Raw genomic sequence first — 27785 nt, forward strand, 5'->3', positions numbered from 1 at the left:
AGCGTCTACCATCCCCTTCCCCCGACCACCTTCATCTTCACCTCCACTTTCACCTACCCCCCATCTCCACTCCACACCAATGGACTCGACCACCAGCCCCCCACTGCCCTCCACCTCCCCCCTCTCCCTTACATCGGCCCAGGTGAGGAGAGAACTGATGCGGCTGAAGAACAGGAAAGCTGCAGGACCCGACGGCATCAGCCCCAGGCTGCTCAGGACCTGTGCAGACCAGCTCTGTGAGGTGCTCAGGTACATCTTTAACCTGAGCCTCAGCCTGGAGAAGGTCCCCTGTCCTGTGGAAGACCTCCTGTTGTGGTTCCGGTTCCTAAGATATCACAAGCTAAGGAACCGAACCATTACAGACCCGTCGCCTTGACCTCCCACCTGATGAAGACCATGGAGAGGCTCATCCTCGGTCACCTCCGCTCCGTGGTGTGCACCGCGATGGACCCGCTGCAGTTTGCCTACAGGCCAAACATCGGGGTGGATGATGCTGTCATCTACCTACTGCACAGGGCGCTGGCTCACCTGGAGACCGCTGGGAGCGTCGTGAGAGTCATGTTTTTTTACTTCTCCAGTGCGTTTAACACCATCCAGCCGGTGCTGCTGCGGGGGAAGCTGGAAGGAGCTGGAGTGGATGGAAAGTTAGCTGCGTGGACCATCGACTACCTCACCAACCGGCCACAGTACGTGCGTCTGCAGAACTGTGTGTCTGAGGTGGTAGTCTACAGCACGGGGGCCCCTCAGGGAACAGTGCTCTCACCGTTCCTCTTCACCCTTTACACCTCGGACTTCACCTACAACACCAGCAGCTGTCATCTCCAGAAGTTCTCTGACGACTCAGCCATTGTGGGCTGTGTGTCTGAGGGGAACGAGCTGGAGTACCGGTCAGTCATCAGGGACTTTGTGGACTGGTGTGAGCGCAACCACCTGTGCTTAAACACCAGTAAGACCATGGAGATGGTGATTGACTTCCGGAGAAGGACACTACCCCACACACCGGTGAACATCCAGGGGAAGGAGATTGACCGGGTGGACAGTTTCAAGTACCTGGGTGTTCACCTCAACAATAAACTGGACTGGTCACACCACACAGACGCCCTGTACAAGAAGGGCCAGAGTCGCCTCCACCTCCTGAGGAGACTGAGGTCCTTTGGAGTATGCAGGCCTCTGCTAAGGACATTTTATGACTCTGTGGTAGCCTCTGCTAAGGACATTTTATGACTCTGTGGTAGCCTCTGCTGTCCTCTACGCCGTTGTCTGCTGGGGAGCGAGCAGCACTGACCGGGACAGGAAGAGACTGAACAAGCTGGTCAGGAGGGCCAGCTCTGTCCTGGGCTGCCCGCTGGACTCTGTGGAGGAGGTGGGTGAGAGGAGGATGTTGGCCAAGCTCACATCCATCATGGACAACACCTCTCACCCACTGCACCAGACTGTGGAGGGGCTGAGCAGCTCCTTCAGCAGCAGACTGAGACACCCTAAGTGTAGGAAGGAGCGCTACCGCAGGTCCTTCATTCCCACTGCTGTCAGACTGTACAACTTGTCTGTATAGTCATATACTGTGTAATATTTATTTATATTTTACTGTGCAATACCCCCCATTATCAATGTCATCATATTCTTCATATCCCACCATCACCATGTAAATATGTATATAGTCTGTGAAGTTGTTGTTATATTCTATATATATATATAGTATATATATATATATATCTTTTATATTTATAATGGTACATATTTTTGCTTTTCTTAGACTTTTTCTTGTAAATAATTTATATTGCACCTTCTTGCTGTGATGCATGTTCACCTTATTCTGTCTTTCTGCACTTTATTCTATAACAAGAGCTGCTGTAACAAGTGAATTTCTCCACTGTGAGATAATAAAGTCTAATCTAATCTAATCTAATCTAATCTAATCTAATCTAATCAATCTGCTTACAGGTCAGGATCACCTGTTTCACACTAAATATAACCGCATCGCTGTCAGGAGATGCAGATCCTTCTTCCTGCTGCATGTGAATGAATGAATGTGTGTCATTTGAAATCCAAATATTAATAATGAGCTTGTTTTCCATCATTCTGAGTGAAAGAAAAACTAAAATCTGGCTGTTTTTGCACCTTTGATATGAAGTTAAAATGTGAAGGAGTTAAACTAGAAAAACGACTCACGGATAGAAACTGATTTTAATATTTAATTCCTGGGATTTCTGTGACCCGGAAGTTGGAACCCAGTCTATGTGTCCATGGCATGGAGCCACGGGTGGCTGGTCCGCCTGAAGGACCAGCATCCTGCCAGGCGCCGTGGGAGGAGCTGGGGAGCCACATCGCTGCCAGCGGTCCTAAACTGGGGGATGAATTCACAGGGTTGCCAGATCATTGAAAAAAAAGCTAAAATAACCTACATTTATCTAATAAAACAGAGATTTTTATTGGGGCTGTCAAAATGAACACGTTAATCCAAAATGATGAATCTGCAGAATTAATTCATGTTTTTCATGAACAAAAAGTCATTTCTGTTGTCGCAGGAATCTGAAGTTATCTCGATGAAAGAAGCTTTGTTACAGCGGTGGACACCCCCCCCAAACTTTAGCCTCCATGTTTATCCAGCTTTCCTCTGCATCTGAGGGATGCTGCAGGACGACCTCTGGACTTTTCTCACATCGAAGCGCTCAGTCGTGCACCGCACCGTCTGCTCCTCACCAGCTGGTGGCGCTAATGCAAACGAGTCGCTGCGTAGCCACCGCCAACAACACAAGAAGAAGAAGAACTTTCAGCTACGAGCCCGATGGAACAATCTGAAACCGTTGCGGCTCAGACAGCCTGGGACTCTCTGGCCTACCACCCAGAGCCCATACCATGTTACATCCTCCCCATGCCGAACAGGAGACAGCTTCCACAACACCGCAAAATAAATACTAAATCATTTTCTCTCCGTGGCTCGTTTTTCTAGTTGCATTTTTCAGATTTCTAAAAGAAAATGAAAAACAAGCTGATTATTTTTTCATTTCAGATTTAAATTGAATATTAAATGAGAGAATGATACACTAAACAAAATGCAGTGATTATCAGTTATGGAGTACTTAGATATTTGATCCTAATTTATGACTTTGATTGGATTTCTGAATGTAATGTTTTATATTAGATTGATTAAGTTAAAATAAATCTGATTAAATACAATAAACACTGAATAAAGTGAATTAAATTTTGTTTAACAATTTAATGAACAACTTATATTCTTATTGCATTTATTAATCATATTTTTTTAAAGTGACTGTGATGAATTCGTGTCCCCCCCCCCCCAGCACCATGAGTCCGGAGGCGCCCCCCCTCCTCCTGCTACTGCTGCTTGCAGCTCTGAACTCAGGTAACTAATCTTTTTTAATATCAAAACGTTTGAGACTCCTCTGGTTTTGCTGTAGTTTCAGATCAAATTTGCAGCACAGAAGAAATAAAAAATTATTATTTTGTTTCAACCAAACAATCAGAGGGCAGATATTAATGATGATGTCACGATGATGTCATGACTAATTTACCCTTTAATGCCGTATGTGATACGAACAGTTTCTGAGACCTTTTGCATCACTTTATGCTAAAAACTTTGCACAAAACCCTATTGTGTACAATCAGGTCCTTGTCTTCTCCCCCTGGTGGACACTTTTTGCTCCTACAGCTTTTACAGGTAAACTAAGCAGACAATCATCAGGAGTTCCTAAAAAATAACCAAGACAACAACAACAACCAAAGAACCAGAAACACACACACCTGAACCAAAGCATCTCTTAGTGTATAAACACACTGGACACCTCAGTGCTGAGTCAGCATGAGGATGAGGAAGGAGGAGGATCAGAGATGAGTATGATCCTGCAGATGTGACCACGCCTCCACGGAGGCTAGAGGCAGACAAGGGCAGCCCAGAGACCCGGGCCATCAGCAGCACTCCTGGAGCACTAACCCAAGTCCCCCCCACCACGAAGACCACCCCGGATCCACCCAGAGGGTGGTAGAGGAAGGTCCCAGCCAGAGCGAAGGGTCCAGGGCCCCAGGGGTCCAGAAGCGTCCCATCCCACCCCACCCGACCCCACCACACCATATCAAGGAGGGCCAGGCCCCCCCAGACAACTGAGGAGTGTGGTCCCCCTGTAGTTGGAGCACACTCTCCGATCCCCCATAGCCACTGTCCAATAATGTCCACTTGATGCTTTAGAAGTGTGTTAGACAAGGGATCCTGAGCCTTAAGGACCTCATCCAACCCCAGGTTCTGCCCCAGAGGAGCTCATTAAGCACCTCAGCGACCTCGGCCCCAGAGATAGGAGAGCCCACGCCAGGGTACCCAGACTCTGCTTCCTCATCGGAAGACGTGTTGGTGGGATTCAGTAGGTGTTCGAAGTATTCCCTCCACTGACCCACAACGTCCTCGACTCATGAACTGCACATTTATATCAAAATGATATCCTCTAATCAGTCTTAAAAACTTACACTATATTGTTGTTTTTCTTCCAGAGTCCACAGCAACTCCACCTGAACGCAACAGCGGTCGGAAATTCGTTGTTGTTTTTCCAGAGAACATTGCCTACTATTATCCTGTTCCTTCCCAAAACAAAGTCTGGATCACTACCTTATATCCTAGTACTACAGTCACCATCAACCCGCAGGCCAACGGGACAACCACATTAGGAAACCCAGGGACTCGCAGTTTTGACGTGAATCTGGAGCTCAGGAAGTTAAATGTTTCTGATCCTGGAACCAGCCTGTCTAACCGGACCGTCCAGATAACCAGCAACAAAAATATCGTCGTCCAAGCCTTCAGCGTCCGAAACAAAAGTATGCAGACAGCTCTGGTTATTCCTGCTGACAAACTCGGCATGAAGTACTTCATCCCTCCCATTTCCAAAGTCCCAAAAGCCACTATCAATGTCAGCGTTGCTGGTATGAGCATTAATGAGAGAGGCCCGTTCAGACTCATCATCGTCAACACCAACCAAAGCAACACGGTGACCGTTCAAGGTAAAGCTTCCAAACAAGTTTCTCTCCCACCCAATTATTTAGCTCAGATCCCGCTAGAAGACGAGGACGGGCTGCAAGTCGTTGAAGCTGAAAATCCGGTGGCGGTCCTCGTTGCTCACCCTTGTGCCTTCCGGCCTCTGTGCAGCTGTGGGCTGCTGTACGCCATCCTGCAACCAGCCAGAAACCAGGCGGTGAAGTTCCCCATTCCTCCTGCTCTGGCTGCAGACGCCGAAGTGTTTGTACTTCTGTCAGAGTCGGGATCCAGCAGCGCAGAAGCCTTCAATCCAGATGCAGCTGTGGTCGAGACGTCCGGCACGGCCGTCCTCTACCGGCCAGATTTAGTCCTCCCTCTGATCCCAGAGACAGACTTCGCCAGCTGTTACGTGGTCACCAACATCTCACAGCAGCAGAACTTTATTCTCATTGTGGTCCACAACGATGACAAAGACGGGATTCACGTTGGAAACAGTCCTCTGCAGACGCTGAATCCAGTGTGGCAGAAGCTGAATGGGACTAATTACACCTCAGCACGCCTCACTTTCTCATCCAGAAACACGGTGGTCTGGCACGAGTCCTCCACAGTGGGAGTGTATTATGTGGGAAATGTGAGCGGCACCATGTTTGGACACCCAGCACCGATCATCAGTTCCACCCCAGGTAAGGACCACGTGGTGTTTACAGTCACTAAGTTAAAGTTTTTACTCTTTAAAATTAATGACATATAAATTTACTAGTTTAAAGTATTTACAAAACACTATCTACATCTACTCACCATCAATGTTACCAGGACTGCCTTCTAGTACCGGGTCCTCCTCTTCATCAGGTCCACCTTCTAGTACCGGGTCGTCCTCTTCATCAGGACCACCTTCTAGTACCGGGTTGTCCTCTTCATCAGGTCCACCTTCTAGTACTGGGTCGGACCTTTTTAATCCTGGTGTGATAGATGAAGCAGGTGGTGGAAACCTTCCTCAGAGGTTTTCTCCATATTAACATGACAGCATCACACAGTTGCTGCAGGTTTGTCGGCTGCATCCATGATGAGAATCTCCCTTTCCACCACATCCCAAAGCTGCTCTACTGGACTGAGATCTGGTGGCTGTGGAGGCCGTTGGAGTCCAGTGAACTCATCGTCATGTTCTAGAAAGCAGGTGGAGATGATCTGAGCTTTGTGACATGGTGCATTATCCTGCTGGAAGTAGCATCAGAAGATGCTCCACTGTGGTCATAAAGGGATGGACATGGTCAGCAACAATACTCAGGTAGGCTGTGCTGGTTAAACCAGACCACGTTGGTACTAAGGGGCCCAAAGTGGACCAAGAAAATCTCCCCCCACCATTACACCAGCAGCAGCCTGAAGCGTTGATCCAAGGCAGGATGGATCCATGTTTTCATGATGTTTCCAGCAGATTCTGAGCCGAGCATCTGAATGTGGAGCTGAAATGGAGACTCATCAGACCAGCAACGTTTCTCCATCTTCTATTGTCCAGTGTTGGTGAGTGTGTGTGAATTGTAGCCTCAGTTTCCTGTTCTTAGCTGGCAGGAGGCACCCGGTGTGTCTTCTGCTGCATCCTGGTCCAAACAACTGCTGCTCTGGATGTTTTCTCTTCTTCAGACCATCTCTGGAAACCCTGGAGATGGTTGTGGGTGGAAATCCCAGTAAAGACCAACAACCATTCAGAGTCTCTTAAATCCTCTTTCTTCCTCATTCTGATGCTCAGTTTGAACTTCAGCAAGTCGTCTTCACCATGTCTCCATGACTACATGCTGCCCTGTGATTGGCTGGTTGGATATTTGTGTTAACAAGCAGTTGAACAGGTGACGCTGATAAAGTGGAGGCGTACAACTGGCCTACTTGATATGACCAGTCAGCACAAAGGGTTTATCTAAAGGTAGCAGCCTCCATGTTGACAATGAGAAATGTGTAAGGATTAATGTATCCATAAAAAAACTTATGAGTATTAGCTTCTTTTTTCTTTTTAACATGTCTGTAATTTGTTTTCTATATTTGGGTCAGATTACAGGGGTTGCATCTTGTCTCCAGAGGTCTTGAATATCCCAACCAATGCAAGCAGCTGGCAGAAATCTATCAAAACCTGCGGAGATAATAGTCTGAAGCTGGTCAGTCTCTCGGGGGAAACTCAGCAGAAACAAGTCTGCAACAAGCTGTCCCAGGTCAACGGCAGCAAGCCGCAGGAGGTGTGGATCGGCATGCGTCGCAGCTCTGCCACGGGGGAGTGGTACTGGCTGGACAACCCGTCCGTCCGGTACACCAACTGGGACGAGGGGCAGCCGGGCTCGGTGGATGGCGGCCAGTGTGCCGTCATGAGTCTGAAAAGCAACTGTTCCTGGAGAGATGAGGAGTGCTGCACCGCCGTGCGTCCCCTCTGCTACAGAGAGCCGGAGCTGCTGGTGTTCTGATGCTGCAGCATCCAGCGTGTCCACATCTGGTTCGAGAGTACACCAAATAATTTAAACCCATCAGAATCAGTTAAACCTGATTTATAACGTTATTATTGATTTACCAGTCCGGCTAATAATTTTACATGTTTCACTACATTTGTCCATTAATCTGAATTTTAACCTGATGAGCCAGGGTCAGATTAACCTCTTAATGCCTTATAGTCAACGTCTAATCTGCCCACTTTTATTATTAAAAGTGAAATTGTGCAGCAAAAATTGAGTTAAAAAATTTTTAATATGTAAATTTAATCAATTGAATTTGAAAAACTCTGAAATTTCCTGAGTTTTCATCTCCCTGTTTGAATCATAATGAAATAATTTAGTCATCTCTTTGTGAATAATTTCTAATGTTTGTCTTTTATTTCTTTGTAATTTTGGTTTCTTTTTTTATTAGCAGGAGTTAGAAGATTAATAAATGGCTGTAGAAAGGGAAGACAAAGAAATGAATCATTACATGTTTGTAGAAAAATTATATGAATGACCAGTCTGAACAGTTAACCATAATTATCTGACATTTTCATGTCAAATATGCAACAGGTAAATAATGTCCTGTATAATGTATAATGCAAATAATGTATAGAGTTTAATCAAAGTTGCTTCGAGTTCAGAGATGCTTTCTAATTTACTGGACCAAAGGCCAAAAGGAAATTAAAAGATGTTTATCTGTAATCCAGTGGTGAATAGAAAACATCCAGAGAGGCTGATTTTAGAGGTTATCCTCCTTATTTATGGAGTTACTGATAATTTTCCAGCTGTACATTTACAGTTTTTAACTTCCGGGTGTCCAGAAGAAAAGATGTTAAGTGTGTTAATGCGAAGCTCTCGTTGAGCATCAGTAATTCACGTATGAGTAGGATCACTGTTGTCACTGGAAAATGTATAAAAAACTGTTATCTATGAATTATTATTGGATTATTTAAATTTGAATAGATTGAAATAAATTAATCAGTTTTGAACCGAGTCACGTTTATTTTTCTATGTAAACCTGTCGCGGCTCTGGAGCCTAGTGGTGTATTTCCTAAATGCTTGAAAAGATTCTGTTTGTTGTGGTTTCATAGCTTAAAGAAAACTCTCATATGTAGATTTTAGCTTAAAAAATGGAAAAATTTGAAGGTGATATTTTCAGAAGGCTGTCAAAGAATAAAATTAACTGAAAAGCCATACATAGTCTTTGTATTTATTTAATTTTCTAATTAAAAAGGGACAATATGGCACATTAATGAACAAAGTATGAATACACAAATGTAAATGTGATTTATTCTAGCCGATAATTTGCATCTGATTGTCCCGGCGGGTCTCAACCTGAAGATAAACCACAAGGTACAAAAATCTGAGCTTAAATGCAAACCAGTCACAGTAAATAACAAATAAATACAGTAGCAGTCAAAACTTTGTCATACTTTTACCATCCATCCATCCTCCATCCATCCATCCATCCATCCTCCATCCATCCTCCATCCATCCATCCATCCATCCTCCATCCATCCATCCTCCATCCATCCATCCATCCATCCTCCATCCATCCATCCATCCATCCATCCTCCATCCATCCTCCATCCATCCATCCATCCATCCTCCATCCATCCATCCTCCATCCATCCATCCATCCATCCATCCATCCATCCATCCATCCATCCATCCATCCATCCTCCATCCATCCATCCATCCATCCATCCATCCATCCATCCTCCATCCATCCATCCATCCTCCATCCATCCATCCTCCATCCATCCATCCATCCATCCATCCTCCATCCATCCATCCATCCATCCATCCATCCATCCATCCATCCATCCTCCATCCATCCATCCATCCATCCATCCATCCATCCTCCATCCATCCATCCATCCATCCTCCATCCATCCATCCATCCATCCATCCATCCATCCTCCATCCATCCATCCATCCATCCATCCATCCATCCTCCATCCTCCATCCATCCATCCATCCATCCATCCATCCATCCATCCATCCTCCATCCATCCTCCATCCATCCATCCATCCATCCATCCATCCATCCATCCATCCATCCATCCTCCATCCTCCATCCATCCATCCATCCATCCTCCATCCATCCATCCTCCATCCATCCGTCCTCCATCCTCCATCCTCCATCCATCCATCCTCCATCCATCCATCCATCCATCCTCCATCCTCCATCCATCCATCCTCCATCCATCCATCATCCATCCATCCATCCATCCATCCATCCATCCATCCTCCATCCATCCATCCTTCATCCTTCATCCTTCATCCATCCATCCATCCTCCATCCTCCATCCTCCATCCATCCATCCATCCTCCATCCATCCATCCATCCATCCATCCATTCATCCATCCATCCATCCATCCATCCTCCATCCTCCATCCATCCATCCTCCATCCATCCATCCATCCATCCATCCATCCATCCATCCTCCATCCATCCATCCATCCATCCATCCATCCATCCATCCTCCATCCTCCATCAATCCATCCATCCATCCTCCATCCTCCATCCTCCATCCATCCATCCATCCATCCATCCATCCATCCATCCATCCATCATCCTCCATCCTCCATCCATCCATCCATCATCCTCCATCCTCCATCCATCCATCCTCCATCCATCCATCCTCCATCCATCCATCCATCCATCCATCCATCCATCCTCCATCCTCCATCCATCCATCCATCCATCCATCCATCCATCCATCCTCCATCTATCCATCCATCCATCCATCCATCCATCCATCCATCCATCCATCCATCCATCCATCCTCCATCCTCCATCCATCCATCCTCCATACATCCATCCATCCATCCATCCATCCATCCATCCATCCATCCATCCATCCATCCATCCATCCTCCATCCATCCTCCATCCTCCATCCATCCATCATTCTATTGTATGTATTGTAAAATTTCCTATAAACCAAATTCAGTTCAAAGCCAGAAACATTTATAGAGAAAAGAAATATTTTTACAGTTAACAGTTTTTTTTCTGTCTATTTCACACCATAAAAGTATAAAAATGATTTTATTTTTTTAGCAGAAAGTTTTCTTTTTTTTCTTTTTTTTTAACTTTACATGATGATTTAAATAGTCATACAGAAACTGGAAAGTTTCTTTATTAAATATTTGTAAGAACTTTATTATATATATATATATATATATATATATATGTATATATATATATATATATATATTTTTTTTTTAACGCATATTGTAAATGTTTAAAGTAAAAGAAAAATCTGTTATTTTCCAAACAGTATCTGGGAATCGGGGGTTTTGTTTCCATGATCTGAGCAGGTGGAAACATGTACATGCTGAACAACAGTGGGCCCAACATGGAGCTGTGGGGAATCTAGATTTAAACCAGTTCAGAACTGGACCAGAGATTCCCAACCAGTTTCCCAGTCAGTCTAACAGGATGTTCTGGTCGACTGAGATCCTGCAGAACCAGAACTGACCTTCCTCCTGTTTGTGTTTAGATGGACGTTGACTTTGATGAGGGCAGTTTCAGGGCTGTGGTCCAAATCCTGACTGAAAGTCATAAAAATTATTGTTAAATGCCAAGAATTTGTAAAGCTACAACATTCATGATAATAGGTTGTAAGCGTTTTGTAAAAATGATTTTAGATGTTGTTTCTCACTCAGAAATTATTTAGGAAATAAATAGCATCATAGTTTATAAGCAAGATGTAAAATTTACAGAAAGACAATTTAAAGGTTTCATTACATATGAACAAAAAAACAAAACAATCATGTCAATCCCTTCAGGACTTTATTGGATGGTTATCAGGAAAAAAACAAGTTATTTTAATGTCAAAATTTGACTTTTGTTCATTTAAATGGATAAAACAAATGATCTTATTTTACACCTGTCATAAAATGTTTAATGGAGCAGAAAGAAACATGCTGATAAACTAATTTGTGGACTTATTTAATATATAAAAACAATTGACAGTAAATTCTTTGGTGATAAAATGAGATTTTTAAAATATTAGATTAGATTCCCACTTTTAAAGATAAGTCCTATTAAACCATGTTCATTTCAGTTTACAATAATCCATTTAAAATTACATTCATTATGATCCACATTAGTCCAGTTTATCAAGAAACTCTTTGGTAAGGACCCAAAATGAACTATAGTTTGATAGGTAACCTTTCAGCCTGCAGTTTATTTCCTCCAGCAGCTGAATCCGTGCAGACCCCCTCCCTGCACCATCCGCACCCCCATCCCCACCAGCAACACCACTTTAGCCCCCAGAGCCACAGACAGGAGGAGCAGCAGCAAGGGTGGGGCTCCTGGGAGAGCTGCCGGGGGCCGAGGGGGCAGGACATACAGGGCAGCCTGCTCCCTGCCCAGTGGGTTGGAGGCGCTGCAGGTGTACTGCTGACCCGGCTCCACGTCTGCCAGCTGGCTGACGGTGTGAAAGCGGGTTGGGGAGCCCTGAGCCAGAGGCCCCACATCAGAGCCCTCCAGCAGGTCGTCGGGGCCGAGCCACTGGACGTCTGGCAGAGGGGATCCCTGGACCCGACACAGAGCACGGTACCCGGACGGCTCACTGCCTTCAACCGACACGGCCAAGATCTTTGGAGGAGCTGCAGCACACAAGGAGGAAAACAAGGTGTTAATGTCGCACAAGTGATTTAGATAAAGAAAAAGACTCAATGTCCCATCGTATACATGTCAATCACATCCATCTCACTGTCATGTGAAGCTGAAGAATGAAAAATATTAATAACAACAGTCTATTTCAGTAAGTTTTTGCCTTTATTTCATATAACTTTTCAGTATTAATGAATCTACTAGTCATCAGGCACAGGTGGGCATATGAAGACGATCAGGATCAGATGAGACTGAAGCAGGAAAAGGAAGCGAGGAGACGTCGTCTCTAGATCGTTGATGCTGTGCAGATGTTGGAGTCAAGGCTGATGATTTAGGGGCCATGAATGTGGTGAGATGATCAGATTCTGAGATACAAATCAGAGCAGGACCTTCTCTAACAAATTAGCTGACCGGTGGTAGAAAGGATTTATACTTCAGCTATGCAGGGGCGGGTCTAGAAAGTTTTGATTGGGGGCCAGGCAGGGCACTGGATATGAAAAAGGGACACAAATAAGACCTTTATATTTTATGTTATATTGAATTGATCATTGCAACAAAAGAGATCATCTAATGTAAAAAAAAAGTAAAGAAGTAAAGAAAACCCTAGTGTAGGTCAGTTAAAGGCTGAATAATTACAATCTTTTTCTGTTAAAATAATTTAAAATGTTCTCATTTGCTGCGAGGGATAAAAGGAAGCTTCCCTATAAACAATCTGTCTCCTACATCAACAACGTCTTTGTCAAATTTTTCTCCTTTCAAAATAAGAGTTCCGTGCCAGAATAACTTGGGTGCACCGTGTAGCTCTTTCCTACTTCCTGGTTCCTTAACCAATCATATGCGACTCCCACGGTTGCCTAACAACAACAAGGCAGCGTTTGGTATTTTATGTGGGGAAAAGAGCAGCAGCCTGCAGGTATGGAAGCTGGTAAAAGAAACAGACCAGAAATAGTTTCAGAAAAACCTAAAAAGCCTCGGCATCCTGCTAAAAAAGCAAACCACCAAAAACGGAATAAAACAAGGATCAATATGTGGAGAAGTCTGAGCTGGCAAAGTTTCTCCTCCACAGGTAAACACCTGAATTTTGCTTAAATTAACCGAAAAGTTTCTCTTGATTTACAAAGATTTTAGTCTAATTTATTTCTCGGCACTCATTAAATGAATGTGTGTGACTGTATGGACGTATTTGTGGAGTAAACTGGTGGCCTGTTAGTTTACAACAACAAATGTAATGATGTTTGGGCCGAGTGAATACTGTGTTTGTCCTTATAAACTTGAAAAATTACTATCACATTAATTTATTAAGTGAGACTATGGGAAAATTGCTGCTGCGTGACATTTGTTGATTAATGTAGCTTTTGGTTACACTTTATTTTATGCTGACGTAAATTAGCGCGTGAAATTAGCGCTAGCATTGCAAAGCATAGCAGCTTATTGTGTTTGTGAATCATCTTCGCTCCTCATCATCATGTTTGCTGGCGCTTTGTTCTCCGTCCTTCATAGACCGGATAAAAGAACCGTCCTCTCACAAACCAGAAACCTGCGGAAACTCTCCGGGGGAGGAAGATCGCTCTCCGTGTTTTTCTCTTTCGACTGCAGTTCTGATTTGAAACACTAGGTGTTAGTGCTGCTTATTTTGCCTTTAACAATAAATATTTGTAGCATCGGCTCTTTCTGTCCATACAACACAGTAAAAACTGACATGTATTGTAGGCATCGTTGCAAATGGTGATTGATCATGATTTATTTGTAATCTGTGATTAATCTGATTAAATTTTCATCATTTTCCCTAATTTGCATTAAATGACTGTAAAAGTGTTTTACTTTTTGTAAAGTTGCTTTTTTTAAATGAACCCTGCTTAGTTCTCAGTAGAAGTGATTCAGCATTGTACTTTTGTTTAGTAAACGTAAACATGGTTTCTATGGTGTAAATGTGTAGTGACCTCATGTAGTATTTCCCTCCATGAAATATTTTTTTTGCACTTCCCAGCCACCGTACCCGGGTCCTGGTGAAAAGGTTTTCCTCTAACTGGATGTCCTGACCTAAAGGCACGTTATCCATCATGATGATAGAAGAGACAGACCTAGTGGAGTTTTAAGTTTTAAATGAACGCTGTGTTTTGGAGCGTACCCTCTACTCTCAGTCTGGTCCCCATCTTGTCCTCGAAGCTGATGTGTTTCTGGCCCTGAATCTCCACGCGGCAGTAGTAGCGCCCGCTGTCCTGCAGGGTGGCGCTGTTGATGCGCAGCGACAGGTCGTGCTCCCTCGGGTTGCCCTCTAGCCGGTACCGTTGGTCCTGCTGTGGCCCCGGCTCGCAGGTAGGCGCTCCGAGCCGGCTGACACAGCGGTAGAGGACGGTGGCGGCCTGGCCGTGGCCCAGACGCCACAACACCTGCAGCGAGGAATGCTGGGAGTGCTGTGGGTGGCTGAAGGTGCAGGGAAGCACCACCGGGTAGCCGTCGATGCCTCGTACCTCCGACTGTACATTCATGGACCAGCCGTCATCTCCGGAGCTTAAGGCTTAAAGAAAAAGGTTTTTTTGTGTTTAATGTCACGTCTGTAATTCTGACCAAAAATGACACCACAAGCTTTTATTGAAGCTTTAATGTGGATTCTGGTTTATTTAAATCTGGTGATTTTATACTTTGAAAATTGGGCCAAAAATAGTCAAAGCGATGTTTTAAACATAGGAAGCTAATTATACCCATCAATATTTTGATGAAGGTTCAAGACATTTCAGGTATAACCTGCCCAATATGTCAAAAGGTTAATAAAGCTAATTATACAGCAGGTGGAAAAAGTATCGAACACATCAACAGTTTTCCGAGTAAAACATCAGCAGATGTTGGAAGCAACACAAGTAATCCAGACATGCAAAGAAATTCAGAGATTAAGTTATGTAATGAAATAAAAATAGCATTTTACGCATGAAGAAAGGGAGGTGTGAAAAGACAACAGTCTTATATTTATATATAACATATACATATATCAGCGTTTCGAGGGTATTACCGTGGAGGTTGTAGGTTAAAATCCCCACAATGGGCATAGTTTTACTATTTTTCTCCTGGGGACAAATAAAGTATTGATCTAACTAATAAACAAATTCTGTGGTCACATTTTTTTCCGACAGTTGTTACTGACACGATATCCCACCTGTCAACGATCACGTGACCAAGATCAAAGCTTTTTACAGGCGGCCAGCAGGGGGCGTCATGTGATCATGAAGCTTCGAGAAATGAACCATTTTCTGAACCAGTTTGCTGGAAAGCTTCGTTGCTTCATGAAGATTCATCTGACCATCACCAACTGGAAGTGCTGCCGCAGCAGCCTGCAAGCAGGTGGATGATCAAAAATAACCAAACGGGCAAAGAAGAAGAAAAACTGGGACTGGGCAGATGAGGAAACCATCACAGACGACGATCTGGAGTAGAACAACAGAAACCTGGAGGCATATGCTGTAGGAACTAATGATAAGATGAGGAGCAGCTAGCAGAAAGCAGCTGAACAGGAAGTAAGTGAAGCAAAAGAAACAAAGGAACAGATACTACAAAATAAAACAGGAAGTAAGACAAACCAGCATATAAACCAACAACAGAGCCAACGCCCATGGATCATGACAGTAAAGAACTCTGCCAGGATGACTGTACGATCGCTCACCACGAGGTCCAACTTCTCCATTTAAATATTAACACTGTATTAGTTTAACTGATCTCAGTTTTGGTTTAATTTCTATTTATTCACTGAACCAAGTCTAGTTCCAGTTTAACAGCTAAAACCTTGTTGGATACATGCATGACACACTGAGATCACTTCTGACCTCCACCAAGGCAGAGGTTGTGTTTTCAGTGGTGTGAATTTGTCTGTCTGCAACATAAGTCAGAATAAAAGACACCAGGTGACGTCTCAGCCAATCAGATGCCTTAAACCCAACTTAAATAGAACCAAAGATCAGAGTTTATAGAAGATTTTAAGGCTGTTTTGTGGAAGAATGGATGAAATCACACCTGAACAGAGAACACTGATGTTCAAGCCTGTTTTATTACACATCATTTCAGCTGCTTTGTTCTGGTTTCTCTGGATGTCTGGATTATTTCAGGGTAAATGCTTCCATGAGAAATATATTTCCAGAGGAAATGTGTTCAGTATTTTACCTGCTGTATGAGTTACAACAAAACCTAAAGCATGAAATCAGCTCCAGTTCAAACTAAAAGTAAAATGAAGTTTTCTTCTAGTGTCATCTACTTTACAAAGCGTTCCAACCAGCGCCTCTTCCAGAGTTTCCACCAGTGAAACTCAGATTTCAGCTGGAAGATGATGTTTGTGTGTAAATCGACTCACCTCCGGAGGCAAACAGCAGCAGATTCAGAGAGCTGAAGATCCACCAGACGTCCATGAAGAGACAGCAGAGCAGACCACACAGCCGGACGGTGGTGAGTCAGAAACCTCCAGACACATCTCTGCTCATGGTTTTCCACTCTTCTATTTATATTCCAGCTAAACTTCTCTGTTTGTCTGTTGGTAGGAGCACAAGAAACCTGGTAGTAAACCTGATAAATAGAACAAATTAAACGGTTTCTGATTCAGGGAAACTCAGTCTGGATAGATCCTACCTGCAGGCCGTGAAATGATGCACCACAGTCAGCCAACAGAGGGCGCCAGAACCGCCGTCCAAAACGGTTTAATTCCAAAAGGGTTCAATTCTTTTACATAAACTATCAATGTCACAGAAAGTGAAATCAGTCGAGGGGAAGTTCTCTACCGAAACTGAAGCTTCCTACGCTCGTACGCATCATGTGACGGGACTGAGAAGTAGTGTTATGATGTGTTAGACCACTTCCCTGTTTATACAGAATTATATGTGGCCTGTAAATATCTTAAAATAATATGACATTAAAATCTACAACCCCAAATCCCCCAAAAGTTGAGACTCTTTGTAAAACATAAATAAAACCAGAATCTCTTCAGGTCATATTTTACTCCCAGTAGAAGATAAAAACATGTCACATGATGAAACGGAGACGGGCGTAGCCGCTTGTCCTCGAACATTCGCGGCTGGACACGTGATGGATTCCTGGGGGGCGTGGAAGGTCATGTGTCTGTTGATTCTTTCTGTTGAGGACGCTGAAGACATCTACACATTTGGATTCATGATAACTGGGTTTCTGCTGTTTGGAGCGGGCGGTTTCCTGGTGTATTCTAACATTCGGCCACTGTCTGTGGCCACTGGCAAGCTGCCAGATTTCTGTGCCGTGTGTGTGTCGAGCTGCGAACCATCAGACTTTGGCGTTCAGGAGCTTAATCGTAAACTGGATGCTGTTCTAGCTCAGAATGACGAGCTGGCTGCGGTTCCGGAAAGGAAAGGAGAAAGGAACTGGGAGAAGGTTCACAGGCTCACTTAATTATACACACTCACACACACTATTACCGACACACCCCCCCTCCATGATTTCACCTCCTTGGTTTGTGCCCCCCCCCACCATGTGTTTTCTTGTGCTGTGAATGTGCTTTTATGTACTGAGTTGTGTTTTTTTGTTTCTCCTTCAGGCCCGGTGTAGAGATGCCTCTTGTTTTCCCCTCACACATCACTTCCTCATGTCATCTTTTCCATCTGTGGAGATGCTGCTCGGTCTGCCTGATCCCGTTTATGTTTATATGTTGTTTTTACTCTTGGACGGGTTTGTACTGGAAAAAGATTTTGTTGCACCTGTTGCAATGACAATAAAGTTTCATACATTCATAGTTTACATGTGTTTCATGTTTTTCATACTGTTTGAAATGTGAATCATGTGGTTCACATTAAAATCTCATGTTAACCCTTAATCGCACCTAAGCACATTTATGTGTGTTAGGGTGCAAAAGGGAATTTTTTTAAAGGGGTGACAGAGGGTTGATCACACATATTGTTGTTGACATATGAATCACGTATTTCACATTTTACATGCTTTTCACATGTTGAATGTGCGTTCACCGCTGTCCAAAACCATTTAATCCTTTTACATAAACTATCAATGGGACAGAAAGTGAAATCAGCCAGTGTTTTTTTCTATAGGGGTTAAAACAAAATGGATGAAAGAGTAAAAATAAGTTAATGAAAATATTAAATATGATTTAAAATACACCAAAATAAACCACAAAAAAACAAAAAAGCCTTGTGATCATTATTCAGACTTTGTTTATTTCGAACAGAAGTATGAAAAACAAAAGAAGAAGAAGAAAAACAAACTCAAGTATACAAAGATGGTGTGTGATCGGTGGTTACATCACGGCCTCCTGGATAAGAACGTTAGTTTCTGAGGTCACAAAACAAATGAAAGACTTTCATCATAAACACCAACAACCACAACCATGATAAAAACAGCAGTAGGAACCTTCCACAGCACACAGCCTTCCCTCTGTGGTGTCTCTCACTTCTTCTTTCTAACAGGAAACGTTCCTCCCGCTCAGAGAAATGAGAAAAACAGCTTCCAGACGACGTTCATCTGCTGTCTTTCAGCCTGCGGCTGGTCCGACTGAAGATGTGGCAGCAGGCTCTGTGTTTCCCTCTCTCACTGATCCTCACAGGTAAGAGCATCAGGATAAACTTTATTATCCACGACGGGAAACTTGCTTTGCAGTAGAGAAGAAATACCACAGCTTGAGTCCCATGAAAGTGATATAAACCTGAATACAAGTAAAACTTAGACACAGTTCAGATTGTGGTAGAAACAGATGAGAACTTAAATCTATGTTTCTACCTCGGAACAGAGAAAAACCTCCGTCTGGATCTTCGGTCTGTCCGAACCTCCAGATCCTCTCTGGATTCTGTGTAGCCTGAACTTTAAACAACAGAGCAGGATCATTTATTTTATACCATCATTTAACAGCGTTGCACAGTTTTTTGCAGAATGAGGGACCCAGACAAGCAAAAACACTGCGTTACAAGTTATTCTTTCTAAGGTCTGCACAGTCAGTGTGAATGCCAGCGAACAGGGCGATTTAACGGTCAAACATCATATGAAGTTATTTAATGATGATTAAAACACCTCTGTAAATCCAGATCAGTACAAATCAAACTTCAAACAGGCTGCAAAGAACTGAAAATCTCCACCTTTTGGACTATTTTCTAGATCATTTTCTAAAAACAAAAGCCATGACTCCAGGTCCAGTTCCGTGTCAACATGGGGTCCTTCTCTGGTTTCTCCTTAACATCCGTCTCACTGAACCTGGACGTTCACAGACAGTTTCTACCTTAATCCCACTGACGAGACCAAAGTCTCGGCCTGAAGGGCCACTGCCCCCCCACCCTCACAGGTTCTCCCTTCCTTCTTTCACATAATGGTATGATCCTGATCTGTCCTCGCGTGTGATTGGCTGTATGATGTGTCCATCAACATTAAGACCCTGTCTGCATGGACATTCAGTCGGCTCATCCATGAAGGACACATTAATAACTCCCTTTCTGAGGTTTGTCCATTAAAAAGTTGATTATACAAGAAATCAGGGATCAAACTGGACTTCAGAGAGAAATAACGAGAACACCTAGAAATCGACCTTAAAATCATCCACTGCTTCAAACGTACACCTAGAACAGCTGGAGCTGCTAGTTAAAGGACTTAAAATGACACTTTAACTAGGAATATTTTTTATCCGTCCGTTCGTCCGTCCGTCCATGTTGCTGTTGTTTTGGCTGCACATGAAGGACCAACATCATTTAAGGCTGCTGGTTTTGATGTTGTGGCTCCTACGTTTGTATTTTAAAACAAGAAATAAAAGCTTAACTTTGGCAGAGGAAGGACGGTTTGTGTCTGACAGCTTTTCTAATCAAACTAACTCCTCTTTAGTGACGGTGTCTGTTGGCTGGAAGATGAGGGTCTCTCCGGTGGTCACTGTCTCCAGAGGAGAAGACGCTGTCCTCACCTGCTCCCTCACAACTGGAAAAATGGGATATTCAGGGAAGATCACGGTGAAATGGATGGCCAGACAGACGAACACTCCTCCTTTCTTTCAGTGTTCGGTGAAAAATGACTCGCTGGAGGAACCGAATCCGTGTGCAGCTTCTGGGTTAAAATATTCCCTGGCCGGAGACCCTCGGCATGGGGAGCTGTCGCTGCTCATCAGGAAAGTGGAGCTGTCAGACAACGGCACTTTCTTCTGTCGAGTGGAGGCGGAGAACAATGTCAGGTGGATGGCAAATTATTTAGAAGAAAAGACAGATCTTTATGTTACAGGTAAGTTTCTGAAAGAGTTGTTTTCAATGTGTGTTTATTCCTCAACTGCTTTAGCTTTGCTCTTGTGGTTATTTCTGAGCTGCATGTACATGCTGGACAGGAGGGACATGAATGGAGGAAAAAGTAGAGACAGGAAGCAACAGCAACTGTACAACCACAACAGAAGCAACCAGCTGCTACACCCGGAAGAAACTTAACACCAAACATCCTACAGTCTCAGTCAGAAAACGAAGCAGACAATCATCAGGAGCACCTGCTCATCGTAGAAGCTTCTACAAGCCCTATATTTGAGGATCAGAAGTAGATGTGTAAAGTGCTGGGAACTGGCAGGGCAGGCTGCTGTCTTGCTGGCGTTGATTTGCAGAGCACTGATCTCATACCAGCCAACAAAGTCACTGATCACCCCCCTGTAGTCCTGGTCGTTCCTGTGGGACATGTCCAATAATGGCCGTATCATCCGAGAACTTTTGTAGGTGGTAATGGTCCGAGTTGTGCCTGAAGTCTGAAGTGTACAGGCTGAACAGGAAGAGTAAGAGAACTGTGCCGTGCGGCGCCCCCGAGCTGCAGACTACCACATCAGACACACCTCACATTCTGTGGTCTGTTAGGTAGTCGATGGTCCATGCAGTCAGCTGCTCGTCCACTCCGGCTCCCACCGGTAGACGACAGCGCAGTCCACTCTGATGCCAGGCCGGTCGGCAAACTGCAGGAGGTCCAGTGCAGAGCTCACCAGTGGATGAAGGTGGTGCAGGATGAGCGTCTCCACGGTCTTCACCAAGTGAGAAGTCAGGGCCACAGGTCTGTAATTGTTGGGCCCCCTGGGGTGTGCGATCTTTGGCCCTGGAACCACACAGGAAGTCTTCCACAGTTCAGGAACCCTCTCAAGACTCAGCGAGGAGGGTACAGGTGACAATAACACCACACTAAGAGTGGGGGGGGGGGGGGTGTTCATCAACTCAGTATTTCTGGCCGTTAGCAAAGACAGAGGTCATGTAAACAGACTGTGCAGGCAGCTGCTGCAGAAACATGAAGTTTAGCAACACTCTTACACACCGAGCTGCCGGCCTGACTTCCTCCTTCACAGGAAATGCAGAGTGAGAATAAAAGGTCATTTCGCCAGGCGATGGAGGAAACGACTACATGCTGTTACTCACGGAGAACTCCTCAGAAACACCCACACCCAACTTATCCCACCCTGGCCTGCACAGAAGATTTCATTTCAACACAAGTTCAACATTTCCAATAACTGCACCTTGTCTGTAAAAACGATCCCACACTGGATGCATGGGCTTCATTTTTCCATACCAGGAGATGGACCCGGACCAGCTGGGTAACCAGGAATCCTGACCACTGGTCCAGGTGGGTTGGAGAAGCTGCACCAACAATCCAGTTGCTTCTCAGTAGGCGTCAGACCTTGAGACTTCGTTTTTCACTAGGGTCGAGGATTTGTTTTCTAATGAATAAGTTTTAATTAATTTACTTTTATGTATTTTTTTAATTGTTTATTTATTAAGAACTTTTATTAATTTATTCAAAGTGTGTTAATTTCATTACAGTCTTATTTTTAAAATATTTTTTATTACATTTACTTTGCTTTTATATCATTGTAAATAAATTCAGGCGTTTGGCTTTTTTGGCCTTTTTCTGAATACTTTTTAACAGAATTTGCTTTCTCAATGTTAAAGATTCATGTTTGTATATACAACCGTGATCAATAAGTCTTAATTTCCTGATTTCTCCAGCTCAGCCTCAGATCGCCAGCCTCTCCGTCGTGAACACCCCCTGCAGCAGCGCCCCCTGGAGGCTGCAGTGTGAAGCCGAAGGCCACCCGCTACCTCACATCGTGTGGCTGTCAGCCTCCGGGCTCCTGGAGGACCAGGATGAGACCTGGGAGTACGGACCGTACCAACGGATCAGCTGCATCCCGTACCTGGAGGAGGAGCAGGTGTTTACCTGCCGGGCGGAGAACAGCTGGGGTCATGCAGAGAGGAGCTTTCCAGAGAAGACTGATCATCTGATGCTCATTCTGACGATCTGTGGCGTCGTCGTGGTGATGCTGTCGGCTGGGATCCTGGTTTACTGCCTCAGTGAGTTTCTGCTCTCCTCATTTCTTCAGATAAAACCAGTTAGTTCCGATTATAATCCTTAAATTTCACCCCTTTAAAACCGACCATAGAACAGCACGTTTTCATGTTTCCACATGCTGTAGTGACATTTTTTGGAGCTTGGACTTCGCTAACCCTAAGTCCGAACTAACTAAATAAATAGCTAAAAAAGAAAATCGTCACTTCATATCACACATAGTTTTCTAAATATAGAGGTGTCAAAGCTTAATCTCTTAAAACTGTACATGTAAAAAGAGTTAGAGAAATTTCTAGAAAATTTATTGTGGGTTTGTTCATGACTTACTTTTTTAGATACACTTATTTTTATTAACACTGACACAAACTAAAATAAAATGCACAATAAATAACTAGAAAAATTCAAACTTCATATCATATATATATATATATATATATATATATATATATATATATATATATATATATATATATATATATATATATCTAAGACCACTCTAAAATCTCTCTAGGAGTGAGTGTGAGTGGTTGTTTGTCCATGTTGGCCCTGAGATGGACTGGTGACCTGACATCTCACCTGCTAAACGCTGGGACAGGTTTCCAGCTTCCCTGTGACCTTATATTTATCACTATATGTATATATGTATTAAAAACTGATGTCTGTACCTTGTTTACATCTGAAGAGCGAAATCGTGGCCGGTGGGACTCAGACTCTCCGGCTGATGGAGGACAGGAGCTCCAGCCGGTTTACTCAGATGTCAGCTGCTCCTTCTGTGAGTTTTATCCACGTTACACCTTTTAGATTTCTTAGAAGTCAGTTTTGTTTACAGGTCAGCTGATGTCTTATCGGTCTTATCAATGCATGTCTCTGTCAGCGGCACAGGTGGACAACGGGGCGTCCACTCTGCAGTCTGAGCATATAGGTAAGAGCTCCTTCTGCTTCCAGGTGGAAGTGTATATTCTCCGGCTAAGAGGGGGTTTTTGGGCAGATGAAAAACTCTTGATTTTGAACATTTCAATAAAAACACTTCCCAGCACATTGAAGATGGAAGGATCGATTTTCAGTTAAACACGGAACACAATCAACTGAGATCCCATTAAATCTAATTTACTAAAACTGTTGTGTTTTTATTCTCTTATAATGAAGCATTTCTATCTCCTCACCGTGGGTCCACATTCATGGCAGCTGCCACCATTTTTACTACGGTGTCTCTGAATGGACAAATAAGCTTTAAAGCTGCAGCAGGAGCTTTGTCTGATCGGAGCTAGAGCTCCGTTTGAGATCAGTAACGCCTTAAAGTAACATAGAAGAAGACATGCAGTTACCAGGGGAGCCTTATTTTCAGGCTAGAGATGGGATTTATGGCTCTTTGAAGGGAGCCGGATCTTGAGGAGTCGTTCCTTTCAAAGAGCCATTCAAAAGACTGGCTCGTTCTCACAATATCTCACAAAATTTCACAATATAAGAATGACAAACAATCAAATTATATTCCTATATAAAATCTACTATACAAAATTTAAAAATTATAGGAAAATAGAGATAAAAAGGATAAACCTGAGCAGTCAGTGCAAGTTCTAGTAAATGTTTTAGAAAGAACTCACAGTTTTTGTTTCCGAACAAAACTCTCTGCACATCGATGCTTCACATGAACGGAGCGTGTTGGACATCAGACTTCTATGATGTCACACATGTGATGAAGGCAGTGTGGAAAATTTTTTTATAGAAAAGAATGGCTCACAAATGAACGACTCTCAGCTGTGAGTCGTTCATTTAAAAGAGTCGTTCAAAAGAATCGATTCGTTCATGGACGCCACATCTCTATTTCAAGCTGCAGTAGTGCGGTTTAAAATGTGGTTATTATGCTACCAAAAACACCCTGGGCTCAATATTAAGTCATAAAGATAAAGACTTTAATTTTTCCCACAAATACAAATCTTTTTTTACAAGCATGAAAATCCTTTTTGCACATTTGCAAAGTTGAATTTTTCAGGCAGATTGTTTATACAGGGTGACCAGCTGATTTACAAATGCAAACTCTAAAATTATTTGCAAACGTTCATTAACAACTGCAACATCTTTATGACTTAATATTGAGCTCATACTTGTTTAATCAGAAACAGGGACACTCAGCGTATCCACCTCCCCTCCCCTAACCACACATGTTCAAAATAAGCAATAACAAGCAATAAAATCAGTAACAGACAAGAGAAACAAATAGAAAACAAAGGAATGAATTCTGGTTGTAGAAAAGCAATAAATGGTTTTAGCTGAGATATAAGAAGGAATCCATATAAAAAGTGTGTTTATTATCTCCAGTGTTTTGGTGGTTGTGTTGAATATCTGGTCAAACGAAGGTCTGGAGTATTTCAGCTCCAGACTTTATGGATGTTTAACTTCTTGTGGAAAAACTTTTTTAAACATTTATTTCTTGTATTTTGGTTCTTTTCGGATTATAAATCAGACCGGAGGGATATTGCACGAAACCAAGATAAGGGATTAAGCCGGGATATGTTGGTTATCCTGGCTGAATTTAGCCCTAAGTCGGTTGCATGAAAGCAGCTCAAACTAATCCCGGCCAAGTTACTGTGGTGATTTATCCGCTGCAGCTAGCCTGCTCCAGACCAGGCTAACTGCTCAGGCTAAGATTAATCCTAGCGACTACCTGCATGTCCAACGTCAATTCTATGTGGAATTAATGTGTTTTACAGCATGTCCATGGTCTTCCTAAGTATGGCGCGTCATTTTAATCATCCAGTATTAAAATATTACATATACAGTCACTGTACTTTTAATCCAAATCTGTTCGTAATCGCAACAGCCTTTTTATATGGATTCGAGTTGTAGTATTATTACTCTATTCTATTCTATTCTATTCTATTCTATTCTACAGTCATTTAGCAGACGCTTTTATCCAAAGCGACTTACATTTGAGAGTAAGAACAACACAAGCATGAATTCAAACAAGATGGGACGTCATCATTAAGTGTTAGTCAGACCGCTTTGAGTCCAGTTAGACCCAGGTGCTGTCGTGTAGTGCTAGTGTAGTGCATATAATTTTTTTTATTTTTGCTGTCATTTTATTTAAATACAGGATCACGATTTCATCACACAATATCAACTTGGTCATAAGTGCATGATTTCATCAGGCCAAGTGTTATATTGCTATGCTAATGAAGACTGCTCGTCAAATTGCTGTCAGAGGTTTTATAAATATGTGTTTTATTGCATTAATTGAGATTACAAAACACAGCGGATGAGGTTACAAAGGTGTATTCAAAGAAATCCGTGACGAGGGCAATGTAGAATATTCAGGTCCAACTCCCCTTCACCTGTTCCCTCTTCATAATGGCTTGCCCTTTTTCGGAGGATGTGCTGGACGAGGAAGCCCGCATCCTCAGAAGAGCATTCAGACGTGAACGAGTCTTCAGGGACAGCTCACATCCCCTGGCCTTTGGAGATGACTATGTCATTGAGAGATACAGATTTTCGGTTACTGGATTTCCAGGTCCAGTTTTCTGAGTGTCCGGCGTTTAATCTCAAGATCCAGCTCCATTCCTTGGAGCTTGCTCTTTTTGAGTCAGCTTTTAACATCTGCCAGCTCTCTCTCTCTCTCCAGGTGCCCTGAATAAAGCGTTCTGACAGTTTGTGAAGTCTGTAAAGGAAATGTCAGTTAGCACAGCAGGATTTGTGCATAACGTAGATTTACTTTAGCCAATACTCACAATGTTACCAGGCCGCTTAGGAGACTGTGCAGCATCCGGGTCCTGCTACACATTTTCTATTAGCACCACATCACTGACTTCATATCCTTCATGGAATAAATAAGCAGGCCAATCCCATAAAACTGACATGCCTCAAGCCTTCTGGACTCCACTGACACAGTCTCCTCATCTGCAGACGTGCATTCTGCAGCTGCAGATGTGCCTTCCCCCTGCCGTATACATGCAGCGAGAGGACTCGGATTAAGATTTCACAGAACATACCAAGCCTGTGATTTGGAGACACTGTACTAACCGGATCATCTTCTGGTGGCTCCAAAAGTGTAATTGTGTTCCCAGACACTGCAAGGTTATCCAAAGTCAGACACTATATTATATTTGATTGTGTTCCATGTGCAGTAGAATTGCAGTACTTTGTGTACCTTGTATGAAGCGGACAGTTTCTGTGGCTGGGACAGAGTCAGTTATTGTCCCTCCCTGGATCCCCTCCATCACTGGCCTCCCTTTATTTAAATGGAGGCCAGTTCCTCTGCTGGAGTCACATCCTGGCTTGGTGGGCCGCCCCCTGTGCCAGTTTATAGGCCTTTTTTTAACTGCTACAATCATACAGACATTGAACATGTCAGCAGACACCTCATCTATTCACCTCATTTGTTGCAAACGTGCAACCAATTAAGCCAGGATAGGCCGCGCAAGCTAGGTCAAGCTGGGCTTGTTTAATTATCCTGGATTTCTTTATTCTGGTTTCGTGCAATACCCCTCAGGTCCAAAATGATGTTTACAGCTGAATGTTTGTATTTTCAGACACCGTGTACACTTACGTGAAAACCCCGCAGTGACGGAGATGTGAAGCATCGGCCTAAATAATCTGCAGACATGGAAGTATCCGATAGGATCCGATCGGATCCATAACAGCTGGAATTCTGCAGGACCTCCAGCCGGGAATCTGCTGCTGCATGTAGACAGTGTCCATAAAATCTCGTTCATTCATACGGGCAGCTCTTCAGACTTTTCCTCTTTATATTTTTAAGATATTTAATCTTTTTATAAAAACAGTTACATTAAAACAGATTATGTTGTTCTTTGTTTTTCCTGAATGTTAACCCTTAAACCTCCTCTAGCTCTCCCAGTGTCTCAGCAGTGGTAGTGTGTAGCTCTGTGGGGTAAATGTGATGGATATTTTACCCTTTAGCTGATTTACAGAAGTTTTCCAGCATTTCTATCCCGTCCAGGAGGTTTACAATCCAGCCACTAAATGTAGTTTTATTCAGACTCTATCTGGTAAATCCACAATGATCCATGATAACAGTATTATTTATCACATTTCACCATAAAAACATCACCATCACTACTATGTTGCTAAGAGACCTCTATTTAGACCTGGACATGATGATGAAGCCACTTCCTGTCAGACTTTCCACCAATCAGAGAGCTTAGATTGACGGTAACGTCCAATCAGGAGCAGCCAAAGATCAACCAGTGAGCAGAAAGTTCTATGTGTGTGTGAAAAGAAGAAAAATAATGCTCCTCTATGGCTGAAATAAAGCCAAGAAGACGTTTCTGATGCACGGTGGCGCCACAAAGCAGCTGAGCTGGAGTTGGTTTAGTGAGGATAGCAGGTAAATAGTAGCAGGAATAACTGGAAATGAGGAAAAAGTGGAAACATGGAAATAGTTTCTGTTGTGTGTTTGTTTTAATAACAATATTTTTTCTCCTGAAA

The 27785-nt window shown here is 43.3% G+C and overlaps 3 protein-coding genes across 4 annotated transcripts; 2 read left to right on the forward strand and 1 right to left on the reverse strand.

Moving 5' to 3' along the window:
* Positions 1-3304: 3304 nt before the first annotated feature.
* On the forward strand, positions 3305-8625 carry LOC121641439 (IgGFc-binding protein). The gene is made up of 3 exons (XM_041987559.1): positions 3305-3364; positions 4501-5661; positions 7019-8625. Exons 1-3 carry the CDS (start codon positions 3307-3309, stop codon positions 7420-7422), a joined length of 1623 nt encoding a protein of 540 aa, XP_041843493.1. The 5' UTR covers positions 3305-3306; the 3' UTR covers positions 7423-8625.
* Positions 8626-11225: 2600 nt separating this feature from the next.
* Positions 11226-16846, reverse strand: si:dkey-11p23.7 (V-set and Ig domain-containing protein). The gene is made up of 4 exons (XM_041987563.1): positions 16668-16846; positions 16396-16569; positions 14188-14577; positions 11226-12052 (listed from the first exon to the last, which is right to left on the reverse strand). The coding sequence occupies exons 2-4, from the start codon at positions 16448-16450 to the stop codon at positions 11628-11630; spliced, it is 870 nt and encodes a 289-aa protein (XP_041843497.1). The 5' UTR covers positions 16451-16569; positions 16668-16846; the 3' UTR covers positions 11226-11627.
* Positions 16847-18330: 1484 nt separating this feature from the next.
* On the forward strand, positions 18331-27305 carry LOC121641441 (sialic acid-binding Ig-like lectin 15). Of its 2 annotated transcripts, XM_041987561.1 has the most exons (7): positions 18331-18343; positions 18435-18618; positions 19878-20264; positions 22007-22351; positions 23029-23118; positions 23221-23268; positions 26870-27305. In XM_041987561.1, exons 2-7 carry the CDS (start codon positions 18573-18575, stop codon positions 26902-26904), a joined length of 951 nt encoding a protein of 316 aa, XP_041843495.1. In that variant the 5' UTR covers positions 18331-18343; positions 18435-18572; the 3' UTR covers positions 26905-27305. The 2 variants fall into 2 exon arrangements, with proteins under 2 accessions (XP_041843495.1, XP_041843496.1); XM_041987562.1 differs by lacking the exon at positions 23221-23268.
* Positions 27306-27785: the final 480 nt, after the last annotated feature.

Source organism: Melanotaenia boesemani, chromosome 6, assembly GCF_017639745.1.
Source record: "Melanotaenia boesemani isolate fMelBoe1 chromosome 6, fMelBoe1.pri, whole genome shotgun sequence".
NCBI lineage: Eukaryota > Metazoa > Chordata > Actinopteri > Atheriniformes > Melanotaeniidae > Melanotaenia > Melanotaenia boesemani.

Excerpts from the sequence above, each read along its gene's own strand:
- LOC121641439 (XM_041987559.1), top strand. The coding sequence starts at position 3,307 with ATGAGTCCGGAGGCGCCCCCCCTCCTCCTGCTACTGCTGCTTGCAGCT. Across the intron at positions 3,365-4,500 it reads GCTTGCAGCTCTGAACTCAG|AGTCCACAGCAACTCCACCT; the intron begins GTAACTAATCTT and ends TTTTTCTTCCAG. Across the intron at positions 5,662-7,018 it reads GATCATCAGTTCCACCCCAG|ATTACAGGGGTTGCATCTTG; the intron begins GTAAGGACCACG and ends TATTTGGGTCAG.
- si:dkey-11p23.7 (XM_041987563.1), bottom strand. The coding sequence starts at position 16,450 with ATGGACGTCTGGTGGATCTTCAGCTCTCTGAATCTGCTGCTGTTTGCC. Across the intron at positions 14,578-16,395 it reads GCTGCTGTTTGCCTCCGGAG|CCTTAAGCTCCGGAGATGAC; the intron begins GTGAGTCGATTT and ends TTTTTCTTTAAG. Across the intron at positions 12,053-14,187 it reads GACCAGACTGAGAGTAGAGG|CTCCTCCAAAGATCTTGGCC; the intron begins GTACGCTCCAAA and ends TGTGTGCTGCAG.
- LOC121641441 (XM_041987561.1), top strand. The coding sequence starts at position 18,573 with ATGTGGCAGCAGGCTCTGTGTTTCCCTCTCTCACTGATCCTCACAG. Across the intron at positions 18,619-19,877 it reads TCTCTCACTGATCCTCACAG|TGACGGTGTCTGTTGGCTGG; the intron begins GTAAGAGCATCA and ends ACTCCTCTTTAG. Across the intron at positions 23,119-23,220 it reads AGATGTCAGCTGCTCCTTCT|CGGCACAGGTGGACAACGGG; the intron begins GTGAGTTTTATC and ends TGTCTCTGTCAG.